This window comes from Equus quagga, chromosome 1 (genome assembly GCF_021613505.1).
Source record: "Equus quagga isolate Etosha38 chromosome 1, UCLA_HA_Equagga_1.0, whole genome shotgun sequence".
In the NCBI taxonomy this organism is placed as follows: Eukaryota; Metazoa; Chordata; class Mammalia; order Perissodactyla; family Equidae; genus Equus; species Equus quagga.
In genome coordinates, this window is record NC_060267.1 from 22,248,537 (window position 1) to 22,268,768 (window position 20,232).

Below are 20,232 nucleotides of genomic sequence, written 5' to 3' on the forward strand. Positions count from 1 at the left end.
ACCGTTACTCATTTTATTAAATCCTGACCCTTGAGGAAACAGGTTTTTAATATTCGATGTGAAGAAATGGCAGTGCTCATAAAACATTTCCACTGCACACTGAAGTATGATGATTGTCTTGAGGAAAAGGGCTTACGCAATTTTTGAGTTGCCAACTTTTTTCCACAGACACTTTTACTTGACAGACAACTGACACAAAGTTCAGTTATACAGACTTGGGTATTTAGCAGATATTTTCCCCAAAATGCACAAAGTGAAACTGCCATTTCAAGGAAAACAACTGACCATATTTATTGCTAACGATAAAATTCGAGCTTTCAAGCAATATTAGAATTTAGGACAATTTGTATTCACCACTGTGAATTTGACAGCTTCCTAATATTCAGTGGCTTTCCTGATGAGAATGCTAATAAACATAGTTTTTCTCATATTGTATAATAAAATGGGTTGATCTTTGTAAAAGCTGCTTAACTCAGTGAACCAATATTTTCCAACAGCCCCATGCAGGGTGATAAAAATCAAGCTTGGGGAAAGATCTATTCAAAATGCAAGATAGCTTTTTAATATACAAAAAGTTCAGTGATAAGGTTTTACATTCCACATTGCAACCAGCCTTTAAGAAACTATCATTTGTTGAGTTTTAATATGGTATCAAAGAAGAATATCCACAATTACCTGAAAACGCTTTAAAATAGTCCTCTTTTCTGACTACCTATCTGTGCAAGCTGGATCTACTTCATATACTTTAACCAAACAACATATTGCAACTTTTAACTGCAGAAGCAGATATAAAAATCCAGCTGTCTTCTCTTAAAGAGATCTATAAAATATGTAAAATAATGCCACCTTACTTTTTTGTTTTAGAAAAGTTATTTTTCATAAAAATATCTTACTTATGTTCATGTGTATTGAGTTTAGTATTGATTATGTTTAAATGAATATTTAAATTTTTCCAGTTTTAAGTTCTAATATAGTAAATATCAATCAATATCCCCACATAAAAAAAGCTCTTTGGGGTCAATACTTTATCAAGAGTGTAATAAAGTGTAATATAAAAAGTTTAGAACTACTGTTCTATACCATTCATTTTGGCTCTTAATTTCGCCGAATATAAATTATAATAGTATAATATAATCCATATACATTATAATGTCATCTCTTTTATGTATACACACTATTATTATAGTTTGATGAAAACAATGAAGTAAAAAATCTGTTTTTGTTTTTTAACCTATAGCACCTAGGAAAGTAACCCAACAGAACTGGTGAATTGACTTGAGACAACATATTCAGGTCAAAGTGTTTAATAGAAGCATCTTATTCAAGTTTTATAAAGGTCCAGTCTTGTTGGTTTCCAAAGGCTGCTCCAGATGGCTTGGAAAATTTAAGACCACATTCCGGCCCGATGCAATTGTCAGTTTCTATATTCCATTAACGTTTTTAATGGTTACATTGTATTCAATCTAAGTAAAGTATTTCCCTCTCTTCACAGTTCCCACTTCCTAGAATCTCCTCTGACTTTCCCTGGCCAGCTCCTCTTTATGGAGCCCTTCCTTGACCTGCCTGATTCACTTAGGTCTCCTCCTTATATACTCTCAGAGCACCTTACACTCAGTTCTTAAATGTCACGTCTCACAACTTTAATTATCTAGCTATTTATGTATTTGATTGTCTGTCTGTCTCACTAGAGTATATGCCCTAAGGGATATATTTCAGTGATATTTCCCAATAGTACCAGCTTAATATGGTTATAGAAATATTAAATGGATAAATATTATTAAATAAATCAACTGAAATTAATTAATCCTTTATCCTGTGACATTTTGTGACACGACAGATAAAGCAACAAGAGGAAGATTTCATTACACATCACAGAAAAAAATGAAATGATCTGATTTCTGTTTTTAAAGGAATTGTTTAGAGAATAGAGAGTGGGTGGCAAAGTGGTCATGGGGAGACTCCACGAGTCCAGAGAAGAAAGGTGGCAACCTATTCTGATGGGGTAGTAACAGGGATGAGAGAAAGGGACAGATAGAAGCTGAACTTACACTTAGAATCAGCAGATCAGAAACAAGGTGTCAGGAGGATTCTCAGGTTTCTGGCTTGTGCAGCTAAGAGGATGACGATTATATTTATCAAAATTCAGAAAACTGGACGAGAAATATGACTGGGAGGGGACCAGTAAGAGTGTGAGATTTCCAAGTGGAGATATCAGGGGTCAGGGGTTGAGAGGGAAGATCTAAGACTATAAATATGAACTTGTGAGCTGTTAACGGAGAGCCTGTAATTGGAGCTAAGGAAGTGAGCGTGAGAAGAACGAGAAAAGATGAGCTGGGATGAGCTCTGAGGAAATCTAACAGACAGGAAGGGCTTGGGTGGAAGAGGAGGGGAAAGCATAAAGGTAGAGAAGTGGTGGGAAAGACAGAGAAGTGGCCGGAAAGATAGAGAAGTGGCCAACCATAAGGTTGTCTTTGATTCCATTCCCTACTCCCTCACTTCTCATCTCTCTTCCTTTCCACTTCCTCTGCGTCCACACCCCCTACACTGGGACTATTAAGCATCGTCTACGTGGCCTGCTTGCTTTCTGGTTGTCCTTCCAATGCATCCTGTATACTCCTGCCAGACTGATCTCTCTATAGCTGCACTGTCCAATACAGTAGCTACTAGTCACATGTGTTATTGAATTAAATACATGAATTAAAACTAAACAAAATTCAAAATTCAGTTTCTCTGTCTCACTAGCCACATTCTAAGTGTCTCCACAGCCACGTGTGGCCAAGTGGCTATCGTGCTGGACAGCAGAGTCAGAACATTTCCATCATCAGAGAAAGTTCTGTTGGACAGTGCTGCTATAGCATTGTCTTGTCTTTTCAGCTCAAACGTCCCAACCCTTAGTCCAACACTTCTACATTAGACCCTAAACTATCTTTCTAACTTCATCTCCTCCCACTCCCCTAGAGCAACTCTGTGCTCAATACAAACTGAGCACCTCCCTCGTTTCCACTTTGATTTGTTTATGGAATGCCATTAGAATACCCTCCTGTAGCATATCCACTGTGATAGTTAGGTTCATGCATCAGCTTGGCTAGCCTATAGTACCCAGCTATTTAATCAAACACTAATCTAGGTGTTGCTGTGAAGGTATTTTATAGATGTAGTTAACATCTATAATCCATTGACTTTAAGTAAAGGACACTATTCTCAATGATCTGGGTGGGACTCATCCAATTAAATGGCCTTAGTGGGGAAATTGAGGCTTCTCTGAGAACAAGAAATCCCACCTATAGCCTGCAGGGTCAGTCCCTGCTCAAGGGTCTCCGGGCTGCCCTTCCTGCCCGTGTGCCCTATGGAGTAGACCCCACAACAGCAGAAGCCAATTCCTTGAGATAAATCTCTTTAATATCTTCCTCTCTCTCTGCACACTCACAAGCATGTGTGTACATAGCTACAGATATGCACACATACATATATATACACATAAGTGTGTGTGCACGTGTGTGTATATATATATCCCACTGGTCCTGTTTTCTGGTAAAACCTTAATTGGTACAGATTTTGATACAGATTTCAGTACCTATTGAAATGTACTCTTCAAACTTGAGCTATATACCACCTCCTTCAAAAATACAAATCTGATTTTTCAGAAACAGTGATTCTTAAACCTGGCTGCATATTAGAGTCACCTTCATAAACTTTACATAGACATATTCACGTTCTAACCAAGACCAAGGTTAGCACCTGAAGGTGGAGCCCGGCTTTCACTCTTTAAGAGAGATCTTGAGGTGATTCTGCCACACAGCAGGGGGTTGTGAACTGTGGTCCTAACCTGAACCCTTCTAGCGCTTTCATTCTAAGTGCCGTTGGAACTCATCCAACACTGCACACTGCCTGACATTCTTTCATTCAACCATCAACCAACCAGCATCAACTGCATGACTAACATCTGTCAGATAATAAGACAATGTGCAGGAGATAGAGGCAACAGTATACCCACTCTTGGCCCTGAGGGTAAACACTGAGATACGCTGCTTGGCATTCCTCAAAGCATATTGATTAATAAATATTAAATGACTGAATAAATGAAAATTTTACTGCAAAATTTAGTGACACTGCTAGTGGTTTATTCAAAATAGTGCATAATTTAGATAGCTCTTATTTCTAGTTCAATTGAAAATTCTATTAGCAAGTGTTAGTAAGTGCTCAACGTATTTATTTATTGATAGCAGTGATAGCACTGTTGGCATTTTATAATCTTGCTGGGTATGATTATTTCTCAACTCACTGATAATCTGGTGGACACCTAAGTGCCTGTATCTACTTTCTCAGGAGCCTAAGTCACAAATGCTCCTGTGTGCTCTTCTAAGGAGAATAGAACCAATTCCTGCTGCCAACACAGTCTGATTTCACTGAAAAGGGGATGAGAAGGTGGGGCTGTGGCCACTTCAAGGCTGGCTAGCTCCACGCCTGCAATGTGCTTTGTCAACTCTAAGCACCCATAAATGTTAGATAAGACTTCTCACTGTATTATTATTTCATGAGTATGCTTTTAAGAGAGTTGAAATGCTTTTCAATCACAGTGCAGTCACTGAACAACAGCCCAGCGATGAAAATGTGCTGATTTTTCTGTTTTTTATACACGAAGAGATGGAGGTCCTAAAAGGAAAAGCGACTTGCCCACAGGGGACCGAGAGCAGGGCTGTGTAGGGACAGAGGGCTCGCAATTCCCTGCAATTCCATCTTACACTCAGCTTCCTGGAGGGAGTTTTAGAATGACTTTCCCTTACCAAAAGAAAAAGTAGAAACACTTTTCAAAGTCTCAGAAGTATCTCGTCTCATTCACCTCTCTCTTCTTCAATCTTCTTACTTTCCTATTTCACAAGACAGTCTATTTACTGTTTGAAATGGTGGTACATCATTAGCATCACTGAATGATCTGTCCAAATTTGCATTACATGTTTTTATTTTAAGGGATGTGGGCTTAGCAGTCAAATTCTACTCCAGCTCCAAGGATGGTCCTGACTTGACATACTCTAATTCCTACTAACATCGTAAAGATCCGTATTACTGGTTTGCCCATTATAATTAATGAAAATGCTCTTTGCTAGTTATTACAATCTGTCAGGTCACATTTATCTACATTTCAAAAAGTGACTTGGGAGAAGGAACTATAAATGCATTTTCTTTTTGAAGGAGCCATTAGAGTTTTCCAGGTAAAAGTATATTTATAGTTTGTTGGGTTTTGTCTTAACCAGAGATAGACTTAAGGAATACATTTGAGACTTACAGTAAAGATGCACTTTTTATTATTATTTGTTGAAATGAGCAAAACTACAGTTAACTAGTGGGACTTCAGAAATAAAAGGATTTTAAATCATCTTTCCAAAGCCCTTAAGCCTTCCAAATTAATTAAGAGTTCAGAATATGGGAGGAACAGCTACAGTTGAAATCCCACTGGTCTCTCATTTTGAATTTTCCAGGAATCCCGTGAATTCATATCGTGTATACATTTCCACCAAGTTCTGTGTTTCTCTTTAAATTTTTATTACAACTTTTTACATTAAGGCTGTTTTTTAGGTCACGGCACGGTCAGGTTATTCACCAGCAGACTCTCAACTTTAACTCAATTCTTTTGCTTCTGTGGGCTTTTTTGGCCATTACTGTGATATGCTTCTAGATGACTTATAATCAAATGAGTTCCATAGTAACTACTGATAGCACATCTTTGTTCCAACTGCCCAGGGCTCCCTGCTTTCCTCCCGCATGTTTTTGTCAAATTAATCTTGACATTCCCCAGATAATAGATAGCTTGTTGAATTTCAAATGGGATCCTTTGTGGGGCAGGAGTTCACAAAGCATTTTACAGTCAAGGGTTTCTGAAAATAGGGGAATAAAACCAGGTAGAATGAACACTGTCATATGGAGGAAAGGATTTTAATTAATTATATAATTTGACTGATGATGATAATAAGTTGAACGAGGGAAAAAAATAAAATGAAAGCAACTCAGATTCATCAGTGAGCCACATATAACTCACTGGGGTGGTATATTTCCAGAAACATCCTCTTTTTCTCTCATTCCCCACTTTCTATCAGCTACCAGGTCCTGCTACACATAACACATGTACGCCCTTCCTTAGCATCCCCACGGACACATCCTGGTTCAAGCATTCATCATCGCCTGCCTAGATTGTTATCCGGTCCATCTGAATTTGAACTACTCCAAGGAGTTAAGGTATTTGAATTATGAGAATGTCTTTCTACTGAAATGACATCGGTCTGCCTATATATACCTTCTATTCGTGGGTCTTCGTAATATATTTTGCAACTCCATCCACCAATTATCATTATCAAATATTTAAACTTGTTGTGATGTTCTTGCCTGAGTGTCAGGATCCACTACCATGTTGACCCTTTTCCGTTCAACATGCTTCCCCTTAAAATGCAGCGCCCATAATGGGAGGTGCCCTTACCAATACTGAACAGGAGAAGCCTAGTTCTTCCTTTGTTCTGGACACATAGGTACAAATGCAACCTAGATTTGCATTAACTTTGTTGACACTGTTATTACATGTTCAATTCATACTGAGTTTAATTAGCCGAATACCTAGGCTTTTCACGTGACCAGTCATTAGCCTCAGCTCTTAGGATCTTTACTTAAGCAACTGATATTTATGAATTAGGAGCAGGAGCTTACTTTAATTCATATTGATTTTTGTCTCCTCTACAAATTGATTTCTGTCCATTATTCCACAGTCTTGGTAAGAGCAATTGCCCAGAAAAACACACTCTCACCAGGCCCACATTTCTTCATTCCGTATTTAAATGCAATTTTTCCGTATACCTTGGTAAAATCAAAACATGCAAAAACGTCTGTGGCTTTCTCCTGTTCTACCAGTCTAATAGCACCTATTTAAAAAAAAAGTAATGTGCTCAGTTTGACGTGACTTATTTTTATTGAAGTCTTGCTGGCTCCTGATGACCTTTTCTTTTCCTAACATTCACAAACCATCTGCTTAAAAATCTCTTTCTGTACTATTCCCAGAGATTAATGCTCCAGCTTCAATGTCTCCATTTATCAGAATTTAGTCTATGCCCAACTTTTACCTAACCCTGCCCCTTTTTGAAAATTGTCACATTTGTCCCCCTATACTATTCTGGCACCTGTCCCGGTTCCCATATCAACTCAAGATTACCAACTGTGGTTCCATGAGCAAATCTACAAGCGCTTTTAATACCATGGCTGATACATAATTTTTCTAGCCAGGAATTTAAACTCATTTGGAACAATTATATATCCCTTTCTAAAATATCCTCATGCAGCATGGGCTTCTATAGCCCCTCACGAGGGCTTGAATCATTTCAATCTAAAGTTCGCCTTCATTAACAGAAAAGACAAAACAATAGAGAAGCTGATAAGCTCGTCTCTGTCATCTCTGTCGTCTTCAAGTTTTGGACCAATCACTTGCTTCTTCAGGGTCTACCATAACTCAAAATCCATCAATCTCATCGCACTAAATATTTTTTCACAAGTGTCAACTCACTCACTCACTCTAGACTTTAGTTTCACTCTCACATTTTTTAGTAATAATGGAAAAAATAAGATTGGAATGTTCCAGCGGATTATTAGTACAGAATGATAATTTGTTAGCACTCTGAGTTAAACTGACTTTAGTGGGTGTGGCCTGGTTGGACCTAGAAGCCTAATCACCATTTATGACTGTTTCTCTGGGGAAATACATTCTGCATTCTAAAGAACTGACTCAGAAAGAAATTTGCGATGGAGATCTTGGCATGTTAAACTATTTTTGCTGCTACCCCCCAATCCTAGAAATCCACAAATGTAGCTCCTGAATCAGCCACATAAAACAAATGAACAGGTCCCCATTCCTCCATATTCAGGCAAAGTACACATTCCATCACTTTTTGTTCTTAAACGCACAAAAGGCTTTCAACGTTGATATGCCCTGTGAATTCCTACCACAGCAAATGAACCAATTTAGCAGTTCTTACCAGCCAGTTTATCTGTGATTTCATTTCCCCTTTCAAGAGACCTTTTGCCAAGCTAACACTCCTATGTTTGGTTTTTTTGGTTGAGCTTCTTTACTCTTTTAGATTGGTGAATTTAGTGCCAAAAGCTACAAGGCAAAGCCACTCTATTTCTCTGTTTAGAGAAGGCACACGAGTGCAAGTCAAGAAATGCTTGAACGGGAGGGTACCAACTTATTCCCAGTCTTCAGGAACGTGAAGATCCTGGGAGCTGGAGGCTGACCTTGGGATTTAGTTGCGTTTGTGGGATTAGCCAGAAAGACCTTGGACTGACCATAATCTCTCTTAAGAGGTCCAGCACCAATTCAGTTGCCTCAGGGTCATTTTGACTAGAAATAACCAAAACGAAGTCTGGATTTCGGGGGAAAAAAAGGATGCTTAATGTACTTTGAAACAAAACATGACCAACCGCTTTGAAACAAAAATCTGCAGACCTGTGGGCAGCTGGTTTTGATTATTCTCTCACAGCTTTCACATTTCAAGACAAGGAAGTAAGACTGACATTCCCTGTGTTCTCTGTGTCACTTCCAGACCATTACTCCTCAATGTTCTTGGGGGAAGATCAGTTCCTTTTAGGTCCATGCAAGTAAATATTGTCCAGAGTTTCCTAGAGCCTATCATTTCCTAGTTCCCAGCTTCCGTTTCTGGTTCATTGGAAATTTGGTCCCTGGTTCACATTTCCCTGTCCAGTCGGAGTCCTCTATCACACCAGAAGGACATCTGAATCCACAGGCATGACCAGTGCACCTTGGCCCCTCAGTAACTTGACTTCTTATCACCAATGATCTTCTCCTTTTCATGCACTAACTGCCATGGTCCCAGCCTGGACCTTGCCATCATTTGAAAAATTCCCTTTCCAAAATCACTTACTCAAGAATCCCTCTTTCTGACCACAAATAATATCTACTGATTTCACAATGACCTCTAAGGCCCCATGACTCTTTCTAATCAATCTGCAGATCCTCTTTTTTCCCTGCCCTCCTTTGTAAGGTTACATTTTACAGCTCATCACTTCAGTAACACTTTGGCCAACTCTACTCTTTCCATCATGCCCATCTAGCAAAGCCCCAACTCTGGCTGAAGCCTGCCATTTGCTTTTTCTGTGTCTAAGTGCCGCTAGAGAAAGCCATAGAAGGGCAGTTTGGCATCATTGTAAATTAAGGCTTATCAGCCCCACACAGGCCCTTACCACTGCCCAGAAAACCTAGAACTTTTTCCAGGTTTTTCCAGGTCAGTTTGGTCTCCTGCTCTCCACAACACTTCAAAGTGCCAACTCCTTCAGTGTTCTCTTCACTTTCAACAGCTGAAATTGAAGCTGTCGGATGGGAACTCCCTCAGCTTCTGTCCATCAAATCCACAGACCAACAGCATCAACTCTCTATGAGTATACCTTAGGAGACATTGCTCCTATCTAATGCTCCTATCTAATGGTGATTCCTTCACATGTGCTTGGAAAGCCCTTTTCAAAGCTACTCTTCTCTAGATTCAGTTGTTCCTCTCATATAGATCCTTCTTATAAATATTTAAACGTGTTCAAGGCTCTCCATCTCATAGAAGGAAATCATCTCTGGCTCTCCTATTCTCCTTCAGTTCTCTCTCTCTCTCTCATCCTCCAGCCCTTCCTAGTCAAACTCCTTGAATGAGAGCTCAGTATTTTCTATTTTCTTTTCTTATGTTCATTCCATAATCCACTCTAATCTGGATTAGACTGGCATCTCCAATACTCTCTAGAAATAGCTCTATATAAGGACACCAGTGACCTCAATGCCTTTTCAGTATACACCTAACTCAGTGGTTCTCAACTTGGGGCAATTCTGCCCCAGGGGACATTTGGCAATGTCTGGAGATATCTGGTTGTCACAACTGGGGAGAGGGTCCTTTGCATCTCGTGGGTAGAGGCCAGGGATGCTGCTGAACATCCTACAATGGACAGGACAGCTCCCCACAACAAAGAGGTATCCAGTCCAAATGTCAGTGGTGCTGATGTTGAGAAATCCTGACATGACTGAGTCACTACGCAACCCCCAAAATTACTCACCACTTCTTGTGTTTCTCAGTTTCTATCTGTCACTCTCCAGATGTTCCTCCTACCTCCCTGGTCATCTCCTTTTGTAGCCATCTACTGCTCCTAACTTACTGCCCCCTCACTCTTTGGAGATTTAAGTTTTGACTCACTGTTATTTCTCCAATACATTACTCCTGACATAATTCTTGGGGATTTCCATATCCACACATGTTATGCTTCCAACACCCTGTCTTCGCAACTCCACCCAGCCTCAGCCCCTCATTCCGATGTTCATATCTCAGACCCTGTCTTTACCAGTTACTGTAACTCCTCCCTCAATTATAAACATCTGACTCTTCAACTACCACCTCATTTTTTTCCAGTTCACTCTCTCCAATACCTGATGCCAAAACTATCAAACCCCACTAGAGTCTAAATCTATTGATCGTATTGCCTCACCTTCCCCATGTCCATGGTTCTCTACTCTCTTGCAAACACCAGCAACTCTCTTACCCTTGTCTTGCTTTGCTGAAGTGACTTGGGGAAATCCCCAAATGGTTATAGCCAACTCCTTGCCTGTCCCATACCTGCTCCCCCAAGCTGGACTTGAATGGGAAAAGCACACAACCATCATGCCCACCAACCTCAAGTGGGCTCTTAGGGCTGCCAGACAATCATATTACATTTCCCAGTGCATTTACTCCCAGATAACTGCACCATACCTTTTCCTCTTTCTCCCTTCCTCAATCTAAGCTAATGCCTTGCTTCCCATTTCATTGCTAAATAAGAAGCAATCAAGAAAAAACTTCAACAAATTCCTACTGGAAAATCTACTGATCTAATTCCCCCTGTGCCCCAATACTCTGGCTTCCTCCTACTTCTAAGAATGAATCATCTCTACAGCTATGGGGGTAGGTCAACCCTTCCACTTATGGACAAGATTCCATCCCTTCTTCCTTCTCAAGGATGTCATTCCAGAAATTCTTCCCTCTCACTCCTACATCTTCAGATTTTCTCTCTCTACTGGAATATTCCCATCACCTTACAAACAGTAATTCCTGCCATCTTAAAACTAACTAAATAAAGCAAAAAACTCTCTTCACCCTAATCCCCTTCTAGATAATATCTCCTTTATCTGCATTCTTGTTCAGCAAAAAACTTTTGAAAGTGTTATCTAAATTCCATGTATCTAATTCCTTTTCTCCCCTCCCATTATGAATCCTCTCTACTCCCTCCACTTTATACTTTCTTTGTTTGGCTTCCAAGACTCTCCTTGTTTCCCTCCTAACTCACTGACTCCTCCTTCTCAGCCTCCTCTGCCAATTCTTCCTCACCACCCCGACCAGTAAAACAATGGAGCCCCCAGGGCTCAGTCCAGGACCTCTTCCTTACTCTACCTCTCTCAGTCGCTTGCTGTTCTCATTCAGTCCCACAGCTTTAAACATCAGCTGTATGCTGACAATTCCCAGATCTCTAGCTGGACCCCTCTCTTTGACTCCATACTCATACATCCAAATGTATACCAACATCTCCACTTGGACGTCTCCAACTTTACACACACAAAACAGAATTTTGATTTTCCTCTGCATACTCTTTCTTCCAACTGTTCCTTCTGCAGTGGTCTGGGTCAAAACTTTGGAGTCATTCTTGACGCTCTTTCTCACACACCTCACATCTGATCTGTCAACAAATCCTATTGGTCTTACCTTCAAAACATACTGAGAATTTGAGTATGTCTCCCTACTGCCATAATCAACACTCAGGACCAAGCCAACACCACCTCTCACTTGGATTCCTGAAAAATCCAGTAGGCCTCCCTGCTTCTGCTCTTGTTCCTCCATAGTCTATTCTCACCACAGCCAAAGTGATTCTGTTAAAACATAGGTGAAGTCAGAGCAAGTCATTCTTCTGCTCAACAACCTCCCCCCGTCCTATCCCCAGTTTATCCTCCAAAGGCTTACCCTCAAATAACTTCATAACTCAGAGTAAAACCAAAGTGTATACAATGGCCTATAGAGTCCCTACTATCTACTACTTTCATCATCCTTCATTCTATCCAGTCACGGAGGCCTCCTTCCATTTCCTCAAACATATCGCAAATTCCCACCTCAGGACCTTTGTCTATGCTATTCTTTCTGCCCGGAATGCTCCATCTAAATTTCCAAATAGTTTGCTCCAGCACCTCTGCCTTCGGGTCTTTTCGCTTGTCACCTTCTTGGTGAGATATGCCCTGAACACTCCATTTAGAACTGTAGCCCCCTCCACAACACACACACAGACAATCCTTACTTTATTTTTCCCTGAAGGACTTATCATGTGACATGTTATGTATTTTATGTGTGTTTTATGTCTCCTCCAGCAAAATGTAAGCTCCACAAGTGCAAGGATATTTTCTGCTTGTTCACTATAGTGCTTAAAATAGTAGACATCAAGTAAATATTTATTGAATGAATTAACATTTTAATTCTTTCTTAGGGATCGCACATATTTTCACCTCGTTAAAGACAATCAAACTTGAATTTCAGGGAATCAACAGTATTTTCTACAAATTAGTATCATCCCTCAAAAAGGGAGCCAGTTACACAAAATCCCAAATGGGATAACTATTCTTCAGACCTCCTTCTCTCTGCATACCCATGTGTGCTGAACGAAGGGGACATACATTTGCTCCACTTTAATCCTCATCTTCCTGAGTCTGTTCTTCTAGTTTAGTCTTTCTAAATCCTGTATTTTCTCAGCATCTTCCCTGGTTTATCCTATTGTAATCCTAAGACTCTTTTCCCAGCTGTAACTCTTTCTTATTATTTATTCCAAATTTGGTAGAAGCTAAACAAAGGAAAATATCATCAACTGGCATGAGACATAGATGATAAGAATCTTCCTGCCTCTAAAAAGCCAGGAGAGTTATCTATAAACCTCAAGTCCTGGCGAGATCGGAAAAGGGGGTATTACTAGTGAGACTTAGATCATAAAATGTAATTCCTTAGCCTTCTCTTTCCTTCCATGTGTTTTCATGTAGACCACAGCCTGGTTTCTATCCAGCTGGCTGCAAGCACATTCACCGCTGCTAGAAAGAGTTCTTGCCCACACATATCCCTCACCCCATGGGTACTCAGGCAATCAGGCCCATTTGAGTTCCTGGGTCAGTTCCAACAGAGGAAGGGTTTCTAGAAAGAGCCTTGACCACTACCCAACCTTTCCTCCTACTGACCCCTCAATCCTCAGTTTTTTCCCCACTCCTTGGGGCTTGGAATCAATCTGGGGTCTGCTGGGCCAATCGTGACTGCTGAGCCCCTGCCCTGGCCCCTCAGATCTCCTTTGCTCTTAACCAGACCTGGGATTGGAAGCACCAGAGGGGAGCCTGGGATGCGCTGTACCTGCACGCTACCATATTGCAGAACCACCTGTATCCGCTCCATCGCCACCGGGAGGACTCTCTATCCTCGGTTCTAACGAGACTGCCTAGTTCTGCAGTCTCTGCTTCTAAGCCTGAACTCTGCAAGGTGATCTGGGTCTCTGGTACTCATTCCCCAGGCTCACTATGACTGATCCCCTTCCCCAGACTCTCATACCTATCATCATGTACTCTGTCTATTTTCAGGGTCCATGTCCCAAAATGATGGTCACCCATCACATGGTTCCAGACAGCCATGCCACCATTTCCCTGATTAGATTCCCCTTCAACTAACTGCCTTGAAAATTACAATGTGATGAATTATAGTTCTTGACACAAGGGAATACATAATGTTAGAGAAGATAACAATAACGTCAGAGGGAAAAACAGCATGGGAAAATGTTCAGGATAAAATGTTAATAAAGCAAGTTATAAACCAGATTTTCATTGTGCTTAAATAAAAAAATTGAACTGGGACTGAGATGGTTTCCCAGCACAGTGAGATCACCAAGTGACTCTCTGTAAGGTCAGCATTTAGCCAGGTCCCTTTCACCTTGACCCCCACCCACACATCCCCCTCATCTCAGAGCGGGTCTATGTCTAGTTTCAACACATTCCCAGTTTCTCTGATGTTTCTGGGGGTAGCAAGACCACACATGCCTTATGTCCACATCTCTAGTCACCCCTTAACATTTCAGCATCGTTTGGCTAAACTCACTGGCCTCAGTCTGTAAAGTGGAATGAAAGGTGGAGAGGAGCAACATAGGTTCGCAGATGACAGATCATCAATGGACAAACTGGAGAGCAGAGAAGGAGAACCTGTGTGGGCCTTGCTGAAGATAAGGTGGGCTGCTGTCTGCAGGCCACATGGCGGGTTCACAGCAGCATTTATTCACCCATGATTTACATAGACTCTACATAAAGTGCTAGCTTTGCCTGACTAGTCACATTATAGACACCTGAGCTGTGAAAGAAAACATTAATGTGCTTATCAAGCTGGTAACCAAGGCTACTCAACCAGCACTGCTCTCTTAGGCCTTGATTCCAACAAAAAGAAAACAGAAATTCTGAAGGAAACAAACTAATAATGATAAGCATTTTGTTCTCCCTGCTGGCCAAACTACATAAATCACCTGTTATATAAAAACACCAGGCTCTTGATCCTTATAAAATCTGAACTATTCGAGGATAAGGCCTGAGTAAACATGGACTATGCCTCGCTTTGTTTCAGTTCAACTCAGCAAACTGCAGCTGGACCTTCCAAAATGCCAGATGCAGGAAAGGAGAATACTGATTTTTCAGCTCCTTTTCTTCTCAGTCTGTTTCCATTTTGCTTTGCCTTTCGGTTCTTTCTGCTCCCAGGTTAGTACTGCTACCCCTATTTCTGATTACAATTTTGCTTTGGATCAACTTACCTGATTTTGTCCTGCCATTTGCCCAACCCACCTGCCTCCAGGACCAGAGCCACCCATTTTCACTGATGCCGTAACTTTCTGCCCACAAAAGAGGCTACGCTTAAATACCATGTCTGCTTCCCTTGAGTACCCTATTCTCAAGGTGCCTTCTACACCTCCCATTTGTTTACCATGGAGACCGCAGTTTGCCGAATATTCACTATGGAATTGGGAGTACACAAGCTATACTGATGTGAGGAGAAATACAGGCAGCTATGCACACTCTCTGCAAAGATGTGGCGTGCGATGAGCGTCAGATCTGTCAAATCCATAAAGCAGAGGAAAATCACAGATTCCTTCCTGAACATGGTATGAATACTCAGTAAGAGAAAGATAACAGCAGGATATAGAAATCCGACATCAATCATGCACATAAGGAAATGGGGATTCACAACTTCAGCTCCACCAGTGTGGCCTAAAGAAATGACTCCAGGTACTCTTGAGGTGTAACAGTGAAAAACAGAAATATGCAGATTTAGCCTAAGAATCTCCTTCCACCTTGAACGTTCGCAGACTCATGGGTAAGACAAGTATCTCAAAACAATAAATATATTCTGTGACCCTCAAGTTCCACGTGTGCACATTCTAGCTCAGACTCACCAGTCTTCATACCTTGCAAAGGGAAAGGTGGCAGTCAAGATCTTCCACTGAAGGTGGAAGATCGTCAGTGTAATAACCAGTGTAGGCTGTCTGTGGCAAAGACACCACAGACGCATGCCGATCTCCAACATCATAATACACTAAAACCTGTTTTTGAGAAAAATACTTTTATTTTCACACAGGGAATTGGTGTGAACCATATATATGTTTACCAGGCACACCAACACCTTATTGTGCACAGTTCTTTTCAGATTAGATATGTTGCTCAAAGATGATCAGCAAAAAGCAGTTAGAAAGTAACAACAACAAAGGTCCAGCTCCACGAGTCCATACCAATATCATCCTCAAGTGTGAAATATCTTTGTCCATTCTGCTTTGGGGCTCTAACTGCAGAAGTCAGAAAAATCACAAAACTATTATGCTACTTTAAGATGCAGGAATATTGGTGAGCATTCATAATTTTCCTTCACTGAAAATCTCACTGAATATAATAAGGAAGTCATTGAATACTGTGTCTTTCTATTACATCCAAGTGATTTTCACAGTAGGCAATCTGCTAGAACACCACAGGAGTCCCACACTTTGAAATAAAATGGCACTGTGGATACAGTTTTATGTGCGATCCTTTTTAGTCTAGAGCACTGCCTAGTTTCCTTACTCTTGGCTGAATTGAGTGGGCAACCCATAGTGAGTGAGTGAGAAGAGAAAAAGTATATAATGAGTTCTCTTTTTGTCTTTATCGATAATACAATTGTGCTCTGCCAATTACTCGAGTGGCGACTGTATATCACACTTTGAAAAGAAACCAAAAAAAGATTTTTGCATTGCTAAAGTGGTAGACAAGCCATTTGCAGCAGGGGCAAAAATCAGTAAATCTAGGTGGCTCTTGGCATGCTTTTCCTACACATCTGGTGCAATAATATGGTACCTGAGTCAGAGAAACACTTCTTCCCATCCCCCTCTCCAAATGAGCCTAATATAAAATCTATTTAGTAAGGACACTCTGCACAAGGCCTCCTATGTGCTTGATTCTCTTTAAACAAGGCATTAATAAAATCACAGTGGCATCTAATAAGATTTTTAATTCCTTGAGGGTAGAAACCATGGATAATCCTTAATGAGTCTAATTTAGTGGGAGCATTTAGTTCACCTCTTAGTAGGAACAACCAATAGAATATTCCTACGCCTAGAAGATATATTTATATAGGTTGTATTACCAAAGGCTCCACAATGAAATGGGAATCAGACTGGTCAATGTACTGCCTGTGCTCAGTAAAGATTGGTTTCCAGAATTACTAACAGCAGAAACTGACAGCAAGGGTATCAATGAATGAAAGGGGAGTTTCAGAAATATGATGCTGTTTTATTGCAGAATGAGTTCCCATTTGTGATTACAAGTAGTCTGAAGAGCAAGTCTACATAGAGCTTGATGCCAAGACGCTGCAGTTCCGTCACCTGTTCCCCAGAGAACCAGAGCTCTGAACACACAGTCGCCACCAGCAGGACCTGCGCCACATCTAACGCCACAGAAGGCAAGAATCCATAAAAAAACCTTTATCTCCATTTTGTGAAAAAACCCCTAGCTAACCGACACAAATTTAAGATAGAATAGCAGTACTCACAGTCTCTGGGGTTCGGAAATTATGCTGACTTTCCAGGTTTCCAAAAGTGGGGACAATCGTCTGTTCAAGGTTTCCCAACACTAAGAATAAACAAACGAATAAATACATGAAGCACGAACTTTCATTGGCTTATACACTTTTCTTTTAAATCAGCTTACCAACTATATTGAGCATTTGTGGCAGACTTGCAGGTGTATCTTATTCAACACTTTCAGCTTTCAGGGACACTCAAAATCTTCAGCAGCTGTTCCATCTATCGGACAACACCATGCTTGTAGGATATTAGGGCTTAAAATGCTCTAGGCTAGATCTACCATGGAAAAATCACTTAGCTTCTACATGAAAGGACAAGCAACTAAAAGTTACAAAACTCTAGCTAAGGAACACTTTAGCCTATTGATGCTCTTTTTCCTCCTACATCTCAGGGAATTGATGTGGAGTCATTTCAGGGAAGCAATGTTCTGTTTCAAGATCTGATGAACAGCTATCTGATGGAAATATACTGGGAGCCAAACAAAATTTTCTAGTACAGCAGTCCCCCTTTATCCGTGGGGGATATGTTCCAAGACCCCCAGTGGGTGCTTGAAACCTCAGACAGTAGCGAACCCTATATATACCACGTTTGCTCCTATACATACATACCTATGAGAAAGTTTAATTTATAAATTAGGCACATTAAGAGATTAACAACAATAACCAATAATAAAATAGAACAATTATAACAATATACTCTAATAAAAGTTACCATAGATTTTAGCAACCTCAGCATACAATTTTTTTCTTTCCTTATTAAGTTGAGAACTTTCACCTTTTCACTTAAAGGAAGCACTTTACAGCTTCTCTTTGGCATACCTCAATTGCTAGCATCACTACTCTTGGGCTTTGGGACCATTGTTAAGGAAAATAAGGGTTATTTGAACATAAGCCCTGCCATACCGCCTGACAGTCAATCTGATAACAGAGACAGCTACTGAGTGACTAATGGATGGGTACCATACACAGCATGGATACACTGGACAAAGACAGGATTCAGTCCCAGGTGGCACACAGCGGGACAGCATGATATGTCATCACGATACTCAAAACTGCACACAATTCGAAGTTTATGAATTATTGCTGGAATTTTCCATTTAATATTTTTGAACTGTTGTTGGCCAATGGTAACTGAAACCATGGAAAGCGAGATTGTGGATAAGGGGGGCTACTGGAGAAACATTTAGAAAATGAAAAAGAAACAGGTAAAATTTATTTTAATAAAATTATTTATTTATTTTTAAAGATTGGCACCTGAGCTAACAACAATGGCCAATCTTTTTTTTTTTTTTTTCCTGCTTTATCTCCCCAAATCCCCCCTGGTACATAGTTGTATATCTTAGTTGCAGGTCCTTCTAGTTGTGGCATGTGGGACGCCGCCTCAATGTGGCCTGACGAGTGGTGCCATGTCCCCACCCAGGATCTGAACCAGTGAAACCCTGAAACCACTCGGCCACGGGGCCGGCCCATAAAATAATTTATTTAAATTGTTATATCCAGATTATCATTTCAACATGTAGTCAATATAAAAAATTAGTGAAATAGTTTTACATTTCTTTTGTCCTAAGTCTTAGAAATCCAAGGTGCATGTTATACTCCCAGCACATCTCAATTTGGACTAGCCACATTTCAGAAGCCCAACAGCCACATGTGACTAGTGGCTCCTGCACTGGACCACACAGCATTAGAGGGATACAGGAACCAAATCCAGAAGGTCAGTCATTCTGGAAGACACTAATCTCATCTTCTCAACAAGTTCCTGAAAGGAACAAAAGTGATTGTTGAGAACAAAACAACCATTTCTAGTGTGTTGTTCTAGATTAGATCATAGTTTTAAAAAACCAGATGTAAAAGACTTAAAAATTTTTTTGAGAAAATGTGAATATTGATTAAGTGTTGGATTATATTAATAAATTATTAATATTGAAAAGTCTAACAACGTAATTTTGGTCGTATAGGAAAACATTCTTAATTAAATAAACTTAAATATTCTTAAATATTTAAATAAGTTTAAATAAAGATTAAATGTTGAAATACAATTAAATAAATATTCTCATTCACCAACTGGTCCAGCCTCTTCAACAAATCAATGACATGAAAAACTCAGACTGTTAAAGACTTAAAGAGCCCTAAGGAACATAACGCCAATGTGTGTTTTTCCCAACACAGCAAGAAATTAACTCAATTCTGACACTATCTGTTTGGAGATAGATAGTCACACGTCAAGGCCTCAGTCCCACAAGTGCCCTCTCAGTTCAGAGGCCAATCACAAGTCCAGGTTGTTACCTGTGCTTCTGAACAATTGGCTACAAATCAAAGGTTCCCACAACCCATTCCTTGGGTTCTATTAATTTGCTAGATCAGCATACAGAACTCAGACAAACGTTTACTTACACCTATCAGTTTATTATAAAGGGTAATATAAAGGTTACAGATGAATAGCCAGATGAAGGGGTACATGGGTCAAGGTATCGGGGAAGGGATGCAGAACTTCATGCCCTCTCTGAGTGCACCATCTCCCCGAGTTCACCAATCGGGAAGCTCTCCAAACCCAATCCTTTTGGGGTTTTACGGAGACTTCACTACATAGGGATAATAGATTAAATCACTGGCCATTGGCAATTTATTCAACCTCCAGCTCCTCTCCCCTCCAGGGAGGTCAAGGGATGGGAATGAAAGTTCCAACCCATTAACCACAAGGTGGATTCCCCTGGCAACCAGCCCCCATCCTTTGGCTATCTAGGGGCTTTCCAAAAGTTGCCTCATTAACATAACAAAAGACACCTTTATTGCTCTTGTCCCTTAGTAAATTCCAACAGTTTTAGGAGTTCCGTGCCAGGAATGGAGAAGACCAAATATATATATTTTTCATTATAAGTCATAATATCACAACAACCATTAGCAATATGTGGTACTCAAATGGATCCTACTGAAGCCGAGTATCTGAGAATTACTGTAGATAATTCAATAAGCAATTTGTTGTTTTCCTGTTTAACTTGAGGGGTGACTCTGGTTTCAAGGATTTGTAACCTTGTTTTGCAGAAGATTTGTGAGCTTGCTTTGCAGAAGAAAGAGAATG

At 40.3% G+C, this 20,232-nt stretch overlaps 1 protein-coding gene across 2 annotated transcripts in view; it reads right to left on the reverse strand.

The window, feature by feature from the left end:
- ANO6 (anoctamin 6) overlaps window positions 1-20,232 on the reverse strand; it is a 188,782-nt gene that overhangs the window by 98,886 nt on the left and 69,664 nt on the right. For both annotated transcript variants that reach the window (XM_046653285.1, XM_046653296.1), the window contains one exon: window positions 17,121-17,200. In XM_046653285.1, coding sequence (XP_046509241.1) covers window positions 17,121-17,200 — 80 coding nt within the window. The remainder of the gene's footprint in view (window positions 1-17,120; window positions 17,201-20,232) is intronic.